The 22,120-nt window shown below is 38.4% G+C and overlaps 2 protein-coding genes across 2 annotated transcripts; one reads left to right on the top strand and one right to left on the bottom strand.

Moving 5' to 3' along the window:
* Positions 1-927: 927 nt before the first annotated feature.
* Positions 928-14,190, top strand: hspa12b (heat shock protein 12B). Its single transcript, XM_057336243.1, is given in 13 exon segments — positions 928-1,306; positions 3,359-3,429; positions 4,293-4,387; positions 4,896-5,020; positions 5,580-5,766; positions 6,347-6,451; positions 6,986-7,102; positions 8,821-8,998; positions 10,285-10,371; positions 11,340-11,444; positions 11,828-12,086; positions 12,180-12,283; positions 12,353-14,190. Coding segments are annotated over 12 exon segments (2,055 nt in total). The 5' UTR covers positions 928-1,306; positions 3,359-3,383; the 3' UTR covers positions 13,000-14,190.
* Positions 14,191-15,005: 815 nt separating this feature from the next.
* cct7 (chaperonin containing TCP1, subunit 7 (eta)) lies at positions 15,006-19,133 on the bottom strand. The gene is made up of 11 exons (XM_057335466.1): positions 19,053-19,133; positions 18,182-18,335; positions 17,922-18,028; positions 17,424-17,602; positions 17,160-17,331; positions 16,894-17,058; positions 16,545-16,733; positions 16,305-16,402; positions 16,068-16,200; positions 15,763-15,969; positions 15,006-15,574 (listed from the first exon to the last, which is right to left on the bottom strand). The coding sequence occupies exons 1-11, from the start codon at positions 19,056-19,058 to the stop codon at positions 15,341-15,343; spliced, it is 1,644 nt and encodes a 547-aa protein (XP_057191449.1). The 5' UTR covers positions 19,059-19,133; the 3' UTR covers positions 15,006-15,340.
* Between the last annotated feature and the right edge of the window lie 2,987 nt (positions 19,134-22,120).

Raw genomic sequence — 22,120 nt, 5'->3', positions numbered from 1 at the left:
TAAACAAAATATGTTTATTTAATAACTAAGTTGCCTTATTATGGTATTTAAATTTTCTTTACCATATTTGGACAGTCAGGTTGCAACTTCTGTATCATTTTTTAAACAGAAAACGTTTCTTTCTTTCATCTTTCTTAAACACCAAGTGTATCAGAAACGAACACCTTTAACCTGTAAAAAGGTGCATGCCACTGTGGATATTGGATATGAGTCCATGAACATAAAGCTAAATACGGAATATATGGAAATTCTGTCATCCTGTCGTCATTTTAAACCTGTGTGATTTTCTTTCTTCTGCAAAACACAAAAGAAGGTATTTTGAAAATGTTGGTAAACAAAAACCGCTGGTCCCCATTGACTTCTAATGTACGGACACAAAACCAATGCAAGTCAATGGGGACCAACAGTTTTCTGTTACCAACATTTTTCAAAATATATTCCTTTATGTTCTGCAGTTGAAAAAAGTCATACAGGTTTTGAATGGCAAGAGGCGTTTAAATAATGACGAATTTTCATTTTGAAGGTGAACTATCCCTTTAACAACAGCATAGCAATATTGCATGCTACTTATGCGGCATGTTAAAACAACAACATTTTGCAGAATAATGATGGCAACATCTTCCTCCCATTTCTTTACACTTTTTTGTGCATTTGTATGCATGTATAACTATTTATGGGAGTTTATGGAAGTTTTGTTTTGTTAGAAACAAAGAATGAATTAAAAGAAAATGCAGGAAGGAAAGAAAAAAAGATTAAGCTAGAAGAGAAGTGAGAAGGAAGAAAGAGTTGGATGCAGGGGGTGGGATGAAGGAAAAGAGTAGGGGGGGTAAAATGACTTAATCAGAACACACTGCCATTCTAAACTCTCTCTCTCTCTCTCTCTCTCTCTCTCTCTCTCTCTCTCCCTCTCCCCAACCAACACACGCCAATACATGGTCATTGAATCTGTTTCAGCATTAAGTCAGAGCCCCCTCCCTTCATCGGTTCATTACAGAAACCTGCACATCCAGGCCCTGTACATGTGCACGATTGCCTCTCTCAACCATTCCTCCCTAACATTCCAAAGGAGATGAGGGATTGACTGCTTGGTTACGGACACAGAGAAAGTTAAGGGGATATCCTTTTGATCTGAAACACTTTGGATCGATCCTTCAGAACTTTTCTTGGCTGAGACTTCTTTGCAACGGCATCATTACAAGTCTGTGTTTACTGCAACGGTTGGATCTGATTTTCCTTTTGGGACTGTGGACTTTGATCAGCGAATAAACAACCCTGAGTATTAAAACATTGTTTCCTGTTTAAACGGGTGAGTTAACAAGTCACAATGCATATTGAAAGGATCAAGTGTAGTGATTTGTCTTCTGTGCTGTATTGATTGACAGGGATGATATTGATGGAGCATGGCACTTGTAACCTGTGTGGCATAAAAGTATGATTGCTGAACTATTAATGAATCTTTAGTCATTCTCTAGAATATCTAGAAGACTCTTGCTTTTCAGATATATTTCATGTTTGGTATCAGGATTAACTGCTGATCAGCCCACTTTAAAATACACACCCACCCACTCAAGTGTTCTTATAGATAATCTCAAACAACTGTATTAACAGTAATGACAGTTTTAATACCAATGTTTCATATTTTTCAAATCCTTTAATTTAACACAGTTATATTGTGTGTGGTTAAGTATTTTGAAACATTTCTGCATAGTTTTAAAAAACTGTGCACTACAGTTCAAATACAATAATATATATATATATATATATATATATATTACTTTTCACACTGTGCACTAAAACTGGATAAACTTTATCTAAATCAACTGAAATTAAACAATCCAATTTGTTTGTCTTACTGAAAAAGATGGATCTTTATGTATCTTTACGTTATTTATATCGTTTCTGTAAAACATGCTAGCGGACACTAAATGGTCTTTGTTTCAGAAATGTTTGCAAGTCGCTAAGAGCCAAATGTGGTATTCTGCTCTCCATCGTACTAGCTCAAATACAGTATAAGCATCTGGAGAATATATTTCAGTCAGATCCATTTACTAAACAAGCATTGTGGGAGGCCCCAAGTCACCCCCTCTCTCTCTCCACCTTCACTATTTTTTCTGTAAACCTTTTTTACTGAGAAACATGCACAATCAGTGTTCCTTGTTTATATACTGCTAATGAAGTCCTGTGATGTGATGCCTATTCCCGTTTACACGTTCACAAACACTAAGAATGTTTGAAACTAACAGTGAACAAAGACGAAAATGGGACAGACTCCAAAAGGTTTGAGGTAGGAGTAGGGGAAAAGTAGGGGAAAAGAGAAATCTGGGGGGGCACGTGAGGTTGAGTTTCAGAACACAGCATAAAGTAGTAATTTCCTGTATTTCTGCACTGAATTTTTTTTTGTTGGATTAACATGAAAAAATTATGTACATCGGTTGCACATAATAAAGTTATGTTTACTCAGCATAATTTCATTGCGTTCAAGTTGCCGAATTTATATTTGTTAAACAAACATGATTTTCTGTATGTTAACGTTTCATATTTTCATTTAAGGTTCTCAGCATAAGCGTTTTTAGTTAATGTGACATAATATTTTCTTTAACTCTATCAAGATATGAAGTTAACCAAGTTTAACAGAAATTCTAATCCGCCCACTACCTAAGCAAAGGCAACGCTTTTCTAAACAATGGTAACCACAAAACTTAAAAATATAACAAACTCCTCTAATTCTCAAAGATAAATGAACATTAAACCCTAACAAGTGTTTCTCTTTACTGAAAAACACATAAAACAACACTTAATTAAGAATATAACTCTCAAAATGCAGTCTTACGCAAAGCATGCTGGGAAATATAAATCTTCTGCCTAGCTGTAACAATTATGTTAACACAACACAAATCATTTATGCAGTGCCAACATGAATGGATTAAGTTACATAACTGAACATGAAAAAATCATGTTGTGACAAAATTGTACAAAAATTATGTTGATCATTATGTTGATTATGTTGATCAAATTGGACAAGCAGCAAAAATCATTTTTTTCAGTGTGATAATACTTTAGTATTTGCTTGAAATCAGACTTGTATATTGTTTCTGTTTACTCTGTAAACTCTGTTTATTATGTCTCCTATCATAAAATTTGTCTAGGACAACAGAGCCCAACTACAGCTTGGAGAAATTTCAGCTCTAGTAAAACATGTGTTTAGCGCACACCCAACTGTACACATCTTGTCAATTATGTCATGTTTTTGTTGTTGCAGCTAGGTCGTCCTAATGCCATTGATCATCAAGAGTTTTTGCTCTTCTTTTATAAATCATACGCTGTTTTAAATTACTTCTAAAATGTTTTTTTTTATTAGGCTGTGAAAGCCCTGTCATATCACAATGGCCACTCTCCTGCAGCTTAATGCCAATAATCTACAAATCAAAGGTAACATTTCATAGCATCTGAATCTTTATTTTATTTGAATTCTATTCTATCCTATTCTATAATCCTTTTTTATAATGAGCCAAACATGTATTACGTTCAAAGACAAGCGTTCTGTGGAAACAGTTAATATAGATAAATAGAAACAATTTTGTCCATTAACAATACTGGACAGGGGTGTGACCCTCTCTTATCTATGCTCTGCACTCTTGAGAATATCTGTACGCTTGGATAACATTCCTGTCATACCCTTGAGTAAATTCCACCCATATTTGAGAGTGTTGAAGGCATGTTAGAATGACCTTGAGAGAAGTGGTCACTACATGTTGAGGATGTATTCGCAATGGTATTCATTTTTATCTTGGAAAAGGTCATGCATACATTTTCCATATGAATGGTGAAGTTGTTGGAATTTTGATTCTGAAATTCTTCGCCAGTGTTGCTGCAGATATGAGACGCCCACAATATAAATGTTATCAATGTGTGTGATACTTGCTGACAGTGTTGAGGAGAATACTGACTGTTTATTTCATCTCCAATGTTAGTTAAAGACCTCCAGAACAGCCTTTATATGTTGTGCTGGAATCGTGTTGAGGAATTTTCCATGCCTTAAATATCCCTGAAAACTAACCAATGCCACCAAAGGTTTTGGGTTATTTCACATGCACAAAGTATGCTACAGTGCAGTGTTTTTCCAACAAAACCATCCAGCTGGGTATAACTGCCTGGGCAACCAATAGTGGAATTTGGCAGAATTTCCTGACATCTATTAATTGGTCTCGGAGTTTTCAGGCACAGGGCGTCCAGACCTTGTGTGGGCTGCTCACCAATGTACGCTGTTCATGCCATCTCTCATTCTCTTTCAGCTGAAGATAGATCGACCTCCACATCTCCATCTGGTTCCCCTTCTCCTTCCAGGAATGAGTGCAGTATCGCACCTTTAACTCCCTCCCCATCTCCGGTAAGGTCATGATTGAAATACATTCACTTGATGTATCCTATATACGATAAATATCCAGACTGTCCTCGGACCTGCACAAAACCTGAAGCTTAGACAGTGATTGAGGAAGGAACTAATCTTATCAAAGTACTCTGCATTTTGTGGCAGGCCAAATATATTTTGTTTGAGAGCAGACTTTCTCCTGCAGGGATAAAAACTTATGAGATATGAAAAGGTGAGACGCTCATGGCGGTTTGATTTTTTAAAGCTTTATTTAAGTTTTATTAATGACACTATTAACCTTAAACTCAAACTTTGAATTTGTTTTATTAAAGCTTACAAAAAGGTGGTTTTAGCTGAAAGGTCTGCATCTCTGAACAGAACACTCAGGTCAGGGCAATGATCGAGAGATAAGAGAAAAGAGAGAGAGGGGGGAGTCAGTTACTCTCCGTACCAGGAGAAATGTTTTTCCTTCTTTTTAAAATCCACTCATCTGAATTTTTTGCATTATTTTACTTTTTCTCTCCAGAGGACTGAAGTGAGACCAGCCGTGGCCCATCCGTTCTCTGTGGTGGTTGCAATAGATTTTGGGACCACCTCCAGTGGGTATGCCTTCAGTTTCACAGAGGATCCTGAGACCATTCACATGATGAGGTATTTGTGATATCAGCATAACAACAGATTCTAACTTGAAATTTTAGTGAGATATTATGTCCTCAAGATGCTAAGGTGTATCCCTTCAAAGGGACGGTTCACCCAAAAATAAAAAATCTGTCATCATTTACTCACTTTCGAGTTGTTTCAAATCTGTATAAATGTCTTTGTTCTGATGAACACAGAGAAAGATTTTCGAAGGATGCTTATAACCAACCAGTTCTTAGACCCCATTGACTACCATAGTAGGAAAAATTACTTTATATTTTTTTTGTTCTGTTGAACACAAAAGAAGATATTTTGAAGATTGTAGGACAGCAAACAGTTGTGGGGCACTTTTGACTGCCATTGTAATTTTTCCTACTACGGTAGTCAATGGGGTCCAAGAACTGGTTGGTTACAAGCATTCAGTCCAAATATCTTTCTTTGTGTTCATCAGAACAAAGAAATTTATACAGATTTGGAATAACTCAAGGGTCAGTATATTTTAATTTTTGGGTATCCCTTTAATGGACATGATCTGACAAAAGATGACTGATCTACTTATTTCTTCCAACAGACGATGGGAGGGAGGGGACCCTGGAGTAGCGAATCAGAAAAGTCCAACATGTCTGCTGCTGACCCCTGACCTCCGGTTCCAAAGTTTTGGCTTTGCAGCTCGAGACAGCTACCACGACCTCGACCCTGAGGAAGCCAAGCACTGGCTCTACTTTGACAAATTCAAAATGAAGATCCACAGCACCAGTGTAAACACAAGACTTATATTGACATTTTTAGGATTTTGATAATAATAGATTATTAGTAAGGCTGTCAAACGATTAATCGTGATTAATCGCATCCAGAATAAAAGTTTGTGTTTACATAATATATCTCTGTGCAATGTACATATTAATTTTGTATAATAACACACACACACACACACATACATGCATATATTTAAGAAAAATATAAAATATACAAATTTATAAACATATATCATTTAAATTATTTATAAATATAAATAAATACATATAAATACATAAATATTTCCTAAATATGTATACATGTATGTGTATGTGTTTATAAATAAAAAATAATAATATGCACAGTGCACAGACAAATATTATGTAAACACAAACTTATTCTGGATGCGATTAATCACGATTAATCGTTTGACAGCCCTAATTATTAGGTTATTATTATTGAGATTTTGGATTAGTTTAGGGGCTATAAGATATCACAAAACTGTCAGAAAAGCCAGATCTACTTTTCACTTCATATAAAGCATATGGGGAGGATTTTATTTATGTGAGCAGTTTTGCTGTAATTTCTCTTGGTTTGCTTCAGGATCTCACAATGGAAACAGAGCTGGAATCTGTTAGTGGAAGAAGAGTACGAGCCATTGAGGTGTTCGCTCATGCTTTGAAATTCTTCAGAGAACATGCTTTAAAGGTATAGACATATTACTTGTACATATACACAAAATAATGGACAGATATACTAATACAGTCAAAAAACTTGAACTTACTCAGCATTATTGTCCGCATGGTTGTTCTTTCCATTTTTTGTAAAGGATATGGTGACTATTTTAACAAGATTAAACCTCCTTTTGAACATGAATCTCTGTATGATGATCTAGAGAAAAATACATCAAATACCACTTTCCTTTTATACAAACAAGAACACATCCACTCTTTAGACTCTGTGATGGTTCTGGGCCAATCATTAGTCAGTCTCGGCCGGATCCAAACCCTTCCTCTCGCTTCCTCCAGCCCCTAAAGGCTTGTGAGAAAACACCAGCATGGAGATTTCTCCCACACCTCCAGCCGTGTATCCTGTGGGTCATTAATTCGGCGCAGATTCTTAAGATACATATTAGTGCACAGAATGTGCAGGATATCAATAGCTAATACACATATAAAAATGTTATCTGTGGAATGCAGTTTAGATAAGAGCTGGAAAAATAGTAAAGTGTGTGTGTTTCAGGAGGTGAAGGACCAGTCATCTTCAGTGCTGGAAGGTAATGAAGTACGATGGGTCATCACAGTTCCTGCTGTGTGGAGGCAACCGGCCAAGCAGTTCATGCGAGAAGCTGCATATCTGGTAACAGCATAACCGAGCAGTTTTTAGTACATTCTGCATACACTGAGACAGTAAAGGATAAAGGATAGTTCACCCAAATTCTTTCACAATTTACTTACCTTTATGTCATTCCTCCAAATATGTATGACTTGTCCTTCTGCCGAACACAAAAGATGATATTTTGAAGAATGTTAGTAACCAAACAACATTGGTCCCCATTGACTTCCATTGTATGGACACATAACCAGTGAGACACTTTTTATATCTTCTTTTGTGTCTTCTTTTGAGTCATTTATAGGTTTTAAAGAACATGAGGGTGAAAAAATAATGACAGAATTTTTATTTTTGGCTCAACTAGCTCTTTAATAGATCTAAACACTCCACTGAAGCATAGACACAAAACATTGACACACTTTTGACGTTATATAAGTGGGGACCTCATAGACACATCTTACCTTAACTCAAAAAGTGTGCAAAAAATGCACACACATGCACTCTTGCAATGGTTATAATGTCCTGCAGCCTTCCACTGCAATTCAGGAAATCTGCACATATGAAAAGGATTGTAAAAGTCATTCATTGCACACTGAAAAGGGAATGTTGAAAGATTTTTGTGCATGTGTGTGAAAGGGATTGTGTGTCAAGAAATGTCTGAACCTGATATTCATTATATGTGCGAGTGTGTGTGTGTGTGTGTGTGTGTGGACTTGGTTTTTATATGTTACCGGGGACCTAAACCTGAACGCACACCAGCACATGGGGACTTGTGTCACTGTGGGGACCAACGAGGTCCCCACGGGCACAAAAGCTTATAAATTGTACAGAATGATAATTTTTGAAAATCTAAAAATGCAAAATGTTTTCTATGATCTTTAGGTTTAGGGGTTGGGTTAGGGGTTTTTTTTTATATTTTTTTTTTTTTTATTATTATTATTTTTATGTTTTTTTTCTTTTTTTATTTTTATATTTATATTTTTTTGTGTGTGTGTGTGTGTGTGTGTGTGTGTTTTTGTGTGTGTGTGCATGCGTGTCTACATGTTTTTGCCTGCATATAAATAAGTATAGTTCAGTAATAATAAAAAAACACATTTAAAAGGTCAAACAATTAACCATTTTCTATGGTTCTATTCATTTCGGCTTCAGTCTGTTAAAACCACTGAAATTTCCCTGTATTTTATACCTATCAACCGTCCAGATTAATGACCAGGTCAGAACTGTATTTGTCCAGTAGCTCTGGATCTCACTGCTACTCCTGCTCTCTCTTACTTGAAGTGAGGCAGGTTGAGGATAATGTCCTCCTTTCAATGTCACAGAGGTTAAACAAGGCAGGAGAGCAGCACACAAACACAGGAAAACCACGCCTGTCCCAGCCTACCATGAGAGAGAGAGAGAGAGAGACCCCGTCACCCCACCTCCCTCCATTACTTTATCAGACCAAGTGGAGCAGTTTAATGTTACTTTCCAAGATGTCATGATATCTTTTCTTGGTAACCTAGTAAACCTACCTGTTGAACACAGTACACAGTATATTGTGTGAAAATGGTGTACAGTGAAATGCAGTGGGTGAAGTCAGCCGGCCGTTTTATCATCAATCATAAAATCATAAGTCTAATAACTTATAACACACCTTTCCCAACACAATTTAATGGGTTGGACATGTTATACATTTGTATGTTTAATAATGAGGAATTTTAATAGTAATGGTTTATGATATCTTTTTGATATTTTTGTCATTGCAGGCAGGTCTGGCCACTCCAGAGTCTCCCGAACAGCTTCTCATAGCCCTCGAACCAGAGGCGGCCTCCATCTACTGCAGGAAGCTTCGTCTACACCAGGTCATTGACCTCAGTCTACGGCCAATGACTAATGGTCTCGATCTGGATGGGTCCCACCCGTTCGATTCTAGTTTCAGACAAGGTAAAAAAAAACTTCTTTCGGTTAATGTTTTCGGCATCACATTTTCAATAACAATGAATGAGAACCATGTTTAAATCCTGAGGAATAAAGGTTTGCTTTTCGTTCCTTGAAAATGGAACTCTGTTTTTGTTTTGTGTGGGTATGTGTGGCTTTATGTGGTTAGATGTGGGTCAGATTGCTCCATTAGATGCAGGAGTGGGTATAAAAGCATGTGGTTTAAGTTAAGACAAAGAGAACGACGTGACATTTTCTTGGTTTGGGGTATTTTCTTGGTTAGGGTGTCCCTTGAGGTCACAGAGCTAAGAAAACAACCCCTTTGAAGGATGGCACTGTTTTGGCTTTTAATGCTTGTCAAAAGGAAGAATAGGGCTCTCACGTTTCACATTTTATACAAATAGAATGGGGGGACGCAGACACCAATCATTCATTCCTGTTTTTGTACTCAAACAAAATATACGTACACACTTCTACACACAGTTCATTTATAATTGAAACAAGGTGCTGGTGTACCATGATCTCATTCTCTACTCAGGATTGCGTACATTGGTGTCCATATGATTCTTTCGTTCCTTTTATTTTTTCTAATGGCCACACATATGGTAGTCAGATGTATCCAAAAATTATTTTAAAATGTAACTTCATTCTTTAATGGCCAATTCGAGTCTCTCATTGTGCTTCTATAGAAGAAACAGTTATTCATCATTGCTCATCAGATCAAATGGGACTGAGTCTTTTTACTATCCCCCCTCTCTCTCTCTCTCTCTCTCTCTCTCTGTTTCACACTATAATGGGTTCCAGACTGTCCCTAAAGGATTGTAACGCTCTTTCAGTGTTTGGTAGAAACTGTATGATTTCTCAGCAGTACGCTTAAATCCTTCTGTGTTCGTACAGACTGTACCTGAGAGGAAATGTTAAAGACCATAAAAAAGTTCCCCAAGAAATATGATAGCTTTAGGAACTCCTCAAGAAAGCAAAGATCATTCTTAGATTAGCTGGCAGGTAATTATTCACTAAAAACACCCTCTCTATAAAACTACTCCCATGAAACAAGCTTATTTTATGAGGCATAAACGCAAGGCTTAACGTAAAGCATGCTTACATCCAGATCAAGTTTTACAAACAAAGCCCTTAAGTTTATTAAACCAGGCTGCTTTGTGATTGATCCAGGTACTTACAATCTCTGTATGTTTCTCTCGCTCTCTTTGACTCTCACATGAAGGGATTTTGATGAATGCTTCCCATGTGTGAGGGATTCGGAGATTTAAGGGAGTCGTTTTGTGTTTCAGCTCGCGAACAGCTCCGCAGGGCCAGACATAGCCGAACCTTTCTGGTGGAGAGTGGTACTGGAGAGTTGTGGTCTGAGATGCAGACAGGTAAGAGCCGGAACATACTGTAACATGCACACACAAGTCACTGGAGTCATGTGGACATCGTTATATTTAAGCTAACATCCAAAACGCTAACACTGTAACAAAACATGATGATGTTACACATTTTTTTTAATGGTGGCAGAGATTTTAAACGAGAGAAAGCCAAAAATCACAACCCAAAGCCACCATGTTCAAGCCCACACGCGCACATATTTGTTGGGTTTTGTAATGCATTGCTTTGTATTTTCTCAGTGAAGTGAAACCTTTCCCGCCGCCTCTCTCTGTTTTTCTTTGTGTGCATGTAAATGTATGTAAGATTGTTTATTTGACACTAATTGCTATGCACATGTGTACGAGGATCTTCATTATGAAGAAATCAAGGCTATGTTTGTATTGGCTGCAAAGGCACGTGGTTACAGTGTGTGTGTGTGTGTGTAATGCTCTCTGCATGCCTGGCACAATGACAAGGTGCAGGGTCAAAATAATCAGATCTTTAGCTCCAGATGTTTCCTGGAGAGAGAGCGAGACGTGAGGCAGAATAAAGGATTGAGCATGTGAGAGAGAGAGTTTATTGGGATCTAACTCATTCAATACTCACAATACAGATCTCATTTGGTAGATCTCTTGCTGTTCTTAATGGTGCAGACATGCAATAAACTTACAAAAGAGCTTTCCCTATGAAATTGTGCAGGTATTGCTGCACTGTAAACAAACAAGAAATACTTTCCTCTCCTAAGTAGTTAAGTAAAGTCGTTTGGCAAGAGCAAAGCTAAACCCTTCTTATCTCAAAATGTATCGTAAACGTCTGAGGGCTTTTTGGTAAAAGGCAATCTTCCTGAAAGGAACAGGTCAGAGCGAGAAGAACAGGGGTGTTATTAAAACAAGTCATTTTGTTTCTGGTGAGAATTATTTTGTGATAACAAGCGATCTGTGAAGGTGAAGATTAAAGTGAAGCGTGTTTGTTGTTAAAGGTGATCGGTATATTGTGGCAGACTGTGGCGGCGGGACAGTGGATCTCACCGTGCATCAGATCGAGCAGCCGCAGGGCAGTTTAAAGGAGCTTTACAAAGCCTCGGGTGAGTTGAGAATCAAATTCAACTTCATCACACTTACTTGTATAACTGCCCGTCTTCATAAGTTTTTTCAGGAATTAAGTGAAATTACAAAGGAAAGCATAACACGGTGTTTTTTGATTTTGGTATTTCAATCAACCAATCAGATTAGGAACAGGTTTGGTGGTGGGTTTAGTCTTGGGTCTAAGGCTGTTTGTTCAAACAATATTTTTCTCAATCTATTTTTATTTCCTTCTAATACCACAAAAAATGATGATGGTGCAAGAATTTCCTTTGAATCCCACTGGGCACATCACAGCCACCACAATGTATTTGAATTTAGATTTGATGCACAGAAGGTGAGGTGAGACTAAGGTTGACTGTTATCTAAATGCCATGTCTATCAGGGGGTCCTCATGGAGCAGTCGGTGTGGATCTTGCTTTTGAGGCCATGTTGTGCCAGATCTTTGGTACTGACTTCATTTAGAGTTTTAAAGCGAAACGTCCAGCAGCTTGGGTGGACCTCACCATTGCATTTGAAGCACGCAAGCGCACTGCAGCTCCTGGCCGGGCCAACTCCTTAAACATCTTGCTACCCTTCTCCTTTATTGACTTTTATAAACGACAGCGGGGGCAGAGTGTGGAGACCGCCCTGCGCAAAAGCAAGTATGGCTCACTCGCCGATTACTTCGTTATGGTAAAGCTGAAAGACATCTTTTATAATAATAGAATGTGTCTAACTTTGTATATTTCTGTCAGTATGAATTTTATAAAGTGGTCATCTCAAGGGATGCTTAGACTGTCAGCAGAGGCAATGAATGAACTCTTTCAGCCGACCATCAACAATATCATCAAACATATTGGTAAGATTGTTAACAATAATATAAAGCCAAGGATTATTGATTAGTGATTTTCTGACATTTTATCGACAGAGGACCTGATGCAGAAGGAAGAGGTAAAAGGCGTGCGCTTTCTCTTCTTGGTCGGCGGATTCGCAGAGTCGCCCATGCTTCAGCGAGCGGCCCAGAATGCACTGGGGCGAACCTGCCGCATCATAATTCCACACGATGTGGGTCTAACCATCCTGAAGGGTGCCGTCTTGTTTGGTCTAGACCCCACCGTAGTCCGTGTACGCCGTTGTCCGTTAACTTACGGCGTTGGGGTTTTAAACCGTTTCGTGGAACGCCGACACCCTCGTGATAAGCTACTAGTCAAAGATGGCCGAGAATGGTGCACTGACATCCTAGACCGCTTCGTGAGCGTCGATCAGTCGGTGGCTTTGGGTGAGATGGTGAGGCGGAGCTACACTCCAGCAAGAGTGGGACAGAGGAAGATTATCATCAACATCTACTGCAGCGACACTGATGATGTAATCTACATTACTGACCCTGGGGTGAGGAAGTGTGGTGCCATAACTCTAGATCTGCTCGAGGGGGCGACAGCAGCTTGCGCTGGTGATAATGAACGCAGAGAGATTCGTGCCACCATGCAGTTTGGAGATACGGAAATCAAAGTGACAGCTGTTGATGTGGCCACTGGGCGACTGGTGAGGGCATCAATTGACTTTCTGGCCAATTGAACCCGTTGAGCTGTTTGGTGGAGAACTGTGTAAAAGGACATTTAATATCACATTCATAATGACTCATTAACTGGATGGTTACTGGAATTTCCTATTATTTTTAAGCAAGGTGCCAACTTTCTCCATGAGAACTGTCTTTGCATTAAATTGCTTTGGATAAGAGTAAAAATGACTAGCAATGCATGCTATAGGTAGTGAAATGCCTAAAGGGATATTGGGAATACATTTTATTTATATACAATGTCCATGTCTGTGCTTTGAATTACTACAAACAAAATTTGAACTTGTGTGTAATTGAAAAGATACATCAAAACGTCTAAAAAGGCTAAAATAAGCGATTCATAAAGCTCTTTTTTACGTAGAGCAATTCTAACAAACTCCACCCACAAAACCTGCGTCATAACCATAAGATCCTAACGTTACATCAAGAAGTCCCCACCTAAAAAGCTTCACAGATTTAAGGCGTATGTAACTTTTTTCTTGAGAGTTAGAGTAAATACATAAAATACGAACTGTAATTCGAACGTTTGCTGTAGCTCTGCATTTCGTTTGTTTGCAGACTCTGAAGGAAATTTTTCTGGTGATGATTGCCCCTCGTGCAGTGAGTAGATATTAGGTTACCTTATACAAAATATTAGTTTCCAACTTTATACACACTAAGGTATTTAATCAGATTTCTTAAAAAAAGCCACTTAACCTTTATTTTTGTAAACATATTCTATTCTATTACTAAACATTTATCTAAAGAATGTGAAGGTTGTTATGCCATCTGGTGGTAAATTAAGAAGTGATCACTTGGAATATAACTAGTTAAAGATAAGCAGAAAAAAAGCTTTGATTAACTTTCTTGTTTTCTACATAGGTACATGACAAGTATTTACATGGTGAAATGTTCTGTAAAAATGTTTTGTAAGCTACGCCAGTTTCATCCGTTCTAGTTTGTTAATTGATTTTTTTTCAGTTTTCATTTTTTTACCCCCTAAAACTTATTTTGGGTCTAAATTTCAAGTCTTCCTGTTGTTTATCTTATATTGAAATATGAAGTAAAAATCACAAGTCATTCCATTATTTTGGCATTAGGAAAGGGGTAAATGACAGTAATCGGATAACCTCAAAGCTTTCTCAAAATATTGTATAATTCAGCAATAAAATCGTAATACTTAACATTACGACATTGTATTCCAATCCATGTGGCTGAAAAATCAAGTTATTTTCCTTTAACCATTTCTTTTACCCTAATGTATGCAGTCTAGGGCTGCAACTAACGATTATTTTGATAATCGATTAGTTGGACAATTATTTTTCGATTAATCGGATAAAAAGTCTAATTAGATCTTTTGCTTATAACTAAATCAGAGATGGGAAAAGTATACACAACTGAACTCATTAACCTTCTCCCAAAATGTTGTGGATGACTCCCTAACAAACACACCAAGGCTGATGAGTTGATTCAGGTATGTGATATTAGAAGCAGCTGACAATAGTCTCTCCCAAACGTGCGAGGGAGGGGACGGTTGGCCAAGGAAATCATTATTTTTTTGTGGCATGAAAAGTGAGATATTTGTCATTCAAATGTAGTGAAACAGTAAAAAGTAGGCCTACTTAGAGTATTTAGCCACAAATTGGGTTTTACTAAAATAATCTTTAATTTTGTAATTTAAAAGACCTCTCCCCTTTAAACTTTAAAACTGCGCGGCTTGAAGAGCTGCATGCAAAACACATCCGACTTAAAAACTGCACAACTTGTACCTCACGGAGAGACACGTCTGACTTTAAAACTGCAATGCTTATGCTGCACAGAGAGACACGTCTAAAATTGTAATTTTAAAAGGTAAGATGACGCGCTAGATTTATAACTGCGCAGATCGCAAGTGACGTCACAGACCAACTAATCCATAATGAAATTCTTTAACAACTATTTTCATTATCAATTATTATCGACTTCATTGACTAGTTGTTGCAGCCATATATATTAAATTGCAAATTTAGAAAAAAATCAACAAGACTGAGAAGCAAAAGTATTGGTTTTAATGGTCCAATAAATAGTTCCACTGAATGATCAACACAGGAACTTATCAGAGCAGACTGCCTGCATATCAGTGCTTATACAGATCTACAAACCCATCATACTTTATGCATGTACGGTTTGTGTGTGTTCTCAGACTATCACAGAACAACATTCAAATCTCCAACTATCCAACAGATGCTCCCTTTCATTCTGCTTTAGCCATTTTAAAACACACAGAAATGTTTGAATAACAAAACAGGTCAATGAAACCCATTTGTTTAGATCTTTAAGTCCAGAGGCTCTGCCCGAGACACTGTTGGAGATGGGTGTGGCTTAATGGGCATGTTGGGGTCTACCACGCCCTCTGCCTCTTCCAGCAGGTGCACCTGGCGCATCAGCAGAAGAGCGAGGGTTCTTGATGGTCTCATCCACTGAGAGAATGAGACATGCAGCCTCAGACGCAGCGGTCAGGGCATTGATACGCACAATAGAGGGCTCCCATACACACGCCTGGAAGTTATCGGCAATGTCTTCATTGTTTACATCCACTCCATACCACATACCACTCTGAGAGAAGAATATGAAGAGAGGAAGAGATTTATGCATTCGTAATACAGTGTATAATTTTATCTATTAAACAATAAATATGAAAATGCAGGTCTCGATGACCCCCCTCCTTCCAGGTATACTTTACATATGTAACTTAGCATGTTTATAAACTCCCCAAAAACCGGTCAGGTTGTGTGTACATGTACCTGTGCATGCTTGGCCCTCAGTTTGTTTAAGATATTGGTAGCATCAAAGCCTGCGTTGTCACATAGCTGTCTGGGAATAATTTCAAGAGCTTTGGCGTAGGCTCCGATCAGCAGCTGCTGCTTCCCTGGAATTGTTCTGGAATAATCCCTCAGATATTTTGACAGCTCCATCTCTATAGCGCCACCTCCAGCCACAATAGAGTCATTCTGTGGTATTGGGAGAAAAAAGGCAACTATGTTACTTTCGTTTATCTCTTTACCTATACACAAAAAAGCGTTACGCAATTACTGAAAAGTTCATCCACCTTAATAGCTCTGCGTACAATCATGATGGCGTCGTGCAGCGAGCGCTCTGTCTCCTCCATGAACTGCTCAGCTCCGCCTCTGAGGATGATGGTGCAAGTCTTTGCCTTCGGACAGCCTTTGAAGAAGTTGTATCTAGAAGACACAAACACATTCAGAGTTTAAAGGAAGATTTCTGGGTTTTATTGCTATATTGCTTATATGCAAACATAGCCTACATAGGTAAAAAAAGAAAATACCTCTCTCCTCCAACCTGCACTTCTTCAAAGAGCTCACACCGTCCCAGTACATCATCAGTCATGGCATTAACACTGGTCTGAATAGAGCCTCCGCAGGCCTAAACGACACATTACAGATGCTTAAAACATACTCCACGAAGTCAACAACATATCACTATCGAATGTGTATGAGGGAAAAGACATCAGGCCATAATGTAACATGACTTAATGTAGCTTTCACATTTAGAGAAAGAAACATACCATCATAGTTCTCTTGAGGTCTTCCTCCACAACACGGCCTGCGCAGAAAAGATCTCTGTCTGCGAAATATTGTGTGGCCACGTCTCCAATGGGCAGCTTGGACAGCACAACTTTAGCCCCAGATTTGTAGATCTTCTCCAGCTTATCATACAGGATGTTCCATTCAGCATCTACAATGGCCTGATAGTCCTGAAAACAACCATAAGAACAAGACCATGAACAGCTACTTTATGCAACACGAAGGTTTACAGCTGAAGGAATCTCATATGCATTTAGTGCAGTTTCAATTGCAACAAGCCCTCCTTAACTCCAAAGAAACTTGCATTACTATAGAAACAGTAGTACGGACCTCCACGTTGTTGACACGGACTTCTGCGTTGTCCTTCTCAGCCTTTAACTCCAGCTCAACGTTGAGCAGGGCAATCTTTAGGTTCACATAGCGCTTGGGCTGCATCTCAAAACCGGCGTAAGAGAAGGTCTTTTTGAATGCCACTCCAGCCACAAGTTGAGAGTCCTGAGAAGTAAAAAATGGAAAGAATTCAGTGGTGGAAACCAAATCTGATTTGTGTGCAGTGTGAACAAAGCCAAGCTACAAATCCCTAAAGCATTTCTTACCTCAAGAGCTCCACCCTGCACCTTCTTCACGCCAATCATCTTCAGAGGCAGCAGTTCATCCAGCATCATAACTGCATCCACCACTATCTTGGAGAAGAAATCCTTCTGTCCGGCAATCAGCTTTGAGTTCAGAGCTGTAGCCGCACACTTCTCCAACAACTTTCTCTGTTCCCTGGGGTGGCAACAGAGGACGTGTGATTACATCTGTGATTTAATAAGATACTAATACGTGATTATATAATAGTACACAAGGTGTGGACTTACTGCTTGTCATCCTTTTTGATCGTAACAGCAATTTCTTTGATCTTACTGACAGCAAGCAGGGTGGCGATGCGGAACGCTCTGATGATGGTCTGGGGATGAAGCCCCTCCTCCACGTATGGTTTCAACTGCTTCAAAAACTCAGCGGCAAGCAGAGTCACAGAGGTGGTTCCATCACCAACCTAAAAACACACACACAATGATGTGGGTACATTTTACCTCATTATATAACACAACGAAGTTCAAATACTGCTCTCTCAATTTGTTTTAGACAACCTAATACACAAGATAATATTAAAAGAATAGTTCACCCAAAGATGATAATCACCCATTAGCTAAATAAATACCCCCCCCATTCAATGGCATTACCATGCTAAAAGTGTCAGAATATTATTTACTATAACTGTGTTTGGCTGAAGATGGCATAAGGGTGAATTAATTATGGGTTAGGTTTCATTTTGGGAAGAACTATCCCTTAAAAGATGTTGAAAAAAATGTTACCTCGGCATCTTGAGACCGGGCAATGTCCACCAAAGTCTTGGCTGCAGGGTGTACAACATCCAAAAGCTTCAAAATAGTGGCTCCGTCATTGGAAATAGTGGCTTTGCCTGGAGGATCACATCATCAGATTTGAATCTCAGCATGAAACCGAGCAGCATGCATCAAGGTTAAACTTTGTTTTCAAAAATTCATTAGCTTGACTATTTTGACACCAAGCAAAGAACAACTGCCACTGTCCTAGATGTGCAATGCAAGCTTACCTCTGTTATCCACCACAAGTTTGTCCATGCCACGGGGTCCGAGGGTGGTCCGCACAGCCTCTGCCACAACCTGGCAGGCATTGATGTTACTGACAAGCTGTGGGACCCCCTGTGAGGAGTCTGTGCCTTCCTTCAGGAGGATGACTGGTGTGGGCTGAGCAGAGATGTTCAGAAATTAGAGCTATATATAATAATCGCGATAAAAATTATTTGAATAACGTACAGCAAAATCAGTACGGACAGTACTGCCGTTTTTATATAGACAACACAACATGACATTAATTTGAACAAAGAATCGCATATGAATCGCATTAACGCCTGTTCTGATTCTAGTTATTTGAATCAACAGATTCATTTGATTCTCCAATAACCAACTAATGTACGATGTTGTTAACAAACATCACTTACGGCTTTCTGTGTTGGGAAATAAAAAGACTTGAATCACAATGAAAACACTTTGTTATAGTGGCAGTTCATATTGTTTATCCTAGAGACGAACAACAATAAAGGGTGTCAACCGGTCCTTAGACATAAAGATGCTAACTCCACCTTTAGCATCAATTAGCAACTACCCTGATTAAACTAAGCAAGAACATGCACACATGACGAAAAGAGTCATTTCTATATGTTGCTTTGTAATGCAAATCTCAAATGCACCAAGTGAGTCAGTAATATGAATTATTAGCCTCCAAGCTAACTAGCATTATTCTAAATCTTTAGCAACCGCATTTTATTTACAAGGGAAATAATCCCACAGACGTGTCTATTGTGTTTTTTCCATTTTGAATGTTTATTTCACAGCACTTGGAAGACTGTACTATAGTCAGATGACAATGGATTTGTGGTAAGACAGACACGAGAAAACACTCACCATCATGTTTGCAGGTTTGAGGAGGACCGTGCCGGGTGACGTACCCACAATGCATCTGGAACTCTCTAGAACACAAGGCGCGTCTGCTGCTTAACTAATGATGGCCAGCAGAGGACGCTCTTATTAAAGTTTTCATAACGGCAATTGTTTTTGAATATAACTTAAATCAAATGTTATAGAATTTATGTAAAACATAAAAATAAACGAACACTATAACAGAGTTGCATGCTACAGTTTAGGGGGATGCAGTGTAACATATACATTTTTATGCATAAAGTGCAATTCTAATCATGTTAAAATGATGACATTTTGGATGACACTTTTTTGGCAGTTTTGTTTTCAGATGGCAGTTTTATTTATGTGTACACATTGATTTATTCATTTTCACATTTTACCGTTTATTTAGGTGCATGTATGTTATTCCTATTCTTTTGGACTGTATCTTTTCGTATGGTCGTATGAGAAGCTCAAGCTGTTATATCATTTTCAGAGATTTAACATCATTTTCTGATGCTAAACCACAAAGAGATTATTCTTCAGAAAGAACACATCCCAACAAACAAGCAACACGTCTGTGTAAACAGTCCTGACTTCACAGACACAAATATAATATACAAATATAATATAAATTCACATACATGCATTGAAAATGTGTACACTGTCTCTACCCAGGTCTGTTTCTGTCTCCATGCCATGCTTTACCAAATCCACACAGTCATCATGTTCAACACAACCTGGTTTGTGCACTGTATAAAACTCTGTATATTTAAGATGTCTATATCAGTAAGAGTATGCTTATTTTATTTTTTTAAACCAGTGTAACTACAGGCTTGTGCTGTCGTGGTTTGCAAGTGGTTCTGCATAGCAAGGGTGGCCTATGCCTCCCTCTGTGATGTGCCTGCAGTCTGTGGTTGAACTCAAGGCTCTCAGGGTTCCCTGCTTTTAGACACATGTAATTATCAGACGGTTATATATACATATGCACCCGGCCTCGCCCTTATGGAGGGTACCTTTTAACTGCGATATTTCCAGCATCTGTGGCAGTCAACCCACCCATTTGCGAGACTGTGTTGCAGCTGAAAACCATGTTCTGCATAAAAGTGCTATATAATCATATTTGAAGGGTATGTTTGGAAACCATTTAAGGAAACATTTTGCATGCGGTATGTATGTTTTAATCTTCAATTTGTACATTTTTTACTTGCTCATCCAGGCTTCAGCCAGGCATAGAGAGAGCTTACAACCTGCCATGTTCCAGAGCAAAGTCTTGTCTGGAATGGTCAGGTGAAAAACTCTAAATATGATTCGAACTGTCAGTCGTTCAGGGCATGGAGCCCAAACCCTTTGAGCTATTCCGGGCCCTGCATGACAGTCTTTACAGTTTGAACTAGATCTCAAAAGAGATTCGGCTCTCCTCCCTGTCTATTCCTCTGTCATTATCTAGCCTCTCTTTTCAATCTTTCCTCCTTTACTGTAGACTTTAATGTGGCCATGACACTCTGTATGTATCCTCTATGTGACAGAGCTCAGGCTGTAATCACAAACACCAGTAATGAACGTTGCCGGCTTTTGGTATCTGTAATCTCTTCCCCATATCCAGTCTATTATTCGGACCACCAAGCTCTGCTTCATGGGGACAACATGGTTTAGACTATCTCAGAAATAAGATAAGGATGGGCGGAACAATTAAATTATAGAAATTCTTCGAACCGGAATGTAAAGATAAAAAAGGCCATGGGATGTAAATGTAAATTTAAGAGGAATATTAAATATTTAATTTGCAATAAGTGTTTTGCTTATCCTTAAGATTACACAAGTGTTTCTACATTCCACTGAACCATTATTTAATTCCCATGCAGGTGTATAAACATTCTAAACAGAAAAATGTATATGACCACCAAGTGGTTCTGCATGTATAGCACTAGGTGACCCATTCATCTATAGATTTACACCACACTTTACAACTGAAAAAGCCGATTCATCACTGCCTAATCAATACTATCTCACCTTCAGGTGAGGGTGGTGTTGGTCTTTATAACAGTTTTGGGACCTGTCATTATTCTTTCTACAATCGACATAGAGTTTAAATGTAAGTGCGAGTGTTCAAACAAACTCTTTATTTTATTATTTGGAGATACATAAAAGAATGACAGGACGTTTCAGTGTTCATCCAAACACCATCCTCAGCTGTACACAAAGGAAGCAACTCTGGCAAATATGCGTCTACAAAAGTCGCATGATCAGCAGATCCATAGAAGTCTCATGACATAAGTGAATGAACGGATGAAACAGTCTTGAGATCAGCTGGAATACTTTAAGGCAAAGCAATTCTTTAATGTTTAATTCCAACAAATAATGTAACCAAATTATCAAGCTTAGGCAGATCAAATTTAAAAGACCATTGTCAAATCCATATGATTGACTGGTTATCAGAAAATTGGGGTTGTGGTTAATTGGAATGTAGAAACACTATGTAATTGTATGGACAAGCAAAACACTGATTGCAAATTAAATATTCCTCTTAAATTCACATTTACGTCCCATGGCCTTTTTTATCTTTACATTCCGGTTCAGAAAATTTCTATAATATAATTGTTCCGCCCATCCTCATCTTATTTCTGAGATAGTCTAAATCATGTTGTCCCCATGAAGCAGAGCTCCCCAACATCCTGGCAATTTTGATCACAAGTTAGCTTCAATGCCCTTTTAATGCCAAATTGAAGGTCATGTCTTATCCTAAATGGTTAATGGTAATTTGATTGAAAACTGCACTTCAAGTATGTTATTCAATGAGTTATTCAAGACCCCATTAGATTTCATCATGGGTATGTGTCATACATTCACATGAAATGAAAAAAAACAATACGTCGAAATACACTTGGAATATTGGCTGTAAACACAAACAGTCATGCTTACAAGAAAATGATTCACACTTTAATTGTTCCAACCCTAAACCGTAGGCTACAAGGCTTGACTACCTGCTTGAGAATTACGTATGTGAATTAATGCATGTGCTGTATGTGTGGCACCCGACCCCTCCCCTCTCTCTCTTCACACAGCAGCGCTGA

This window comes from Triplophysa rosa, linkage group LG1 (genome assembly GCF_024868665.1).
Source record: "Triplophysa rosa linkage group LG1, Trosa_1v2, whole genome shotgun sequence".
Taxonomy (NCBI): domain Eukaryota; kingdom Metazoa; phylum Chordata; class Actinopteri; order Cypriniformes; family Nemacheilidae; genus Triplophysa; species Triplophysa rosa.
Note: the sequence above shows the minus strand (reverse complement) of the source record. Positions and strands in the feature narration are given on the sequence as shown.

Excerpts from the sequence above, each read along its gene's own strand:
- cct7 (XM_057335466.1), bottom strand. Across the intron at positions 17,603-17,921 it reads CCCGGTCTCAAGATGCCGAG|GTTGGTGATGGAACCACCTC; the intron begins GTAACATTTTTT and ends GTGTGTTTTTAG. Across the intron at positions 16,734-16,893 it reads TCCGTGTCAACAACGTGGAG|GACTATCAGGCCATTGTAGA; the intron begins GTCCGTACTACT and ends GGTTGTTTTCAG.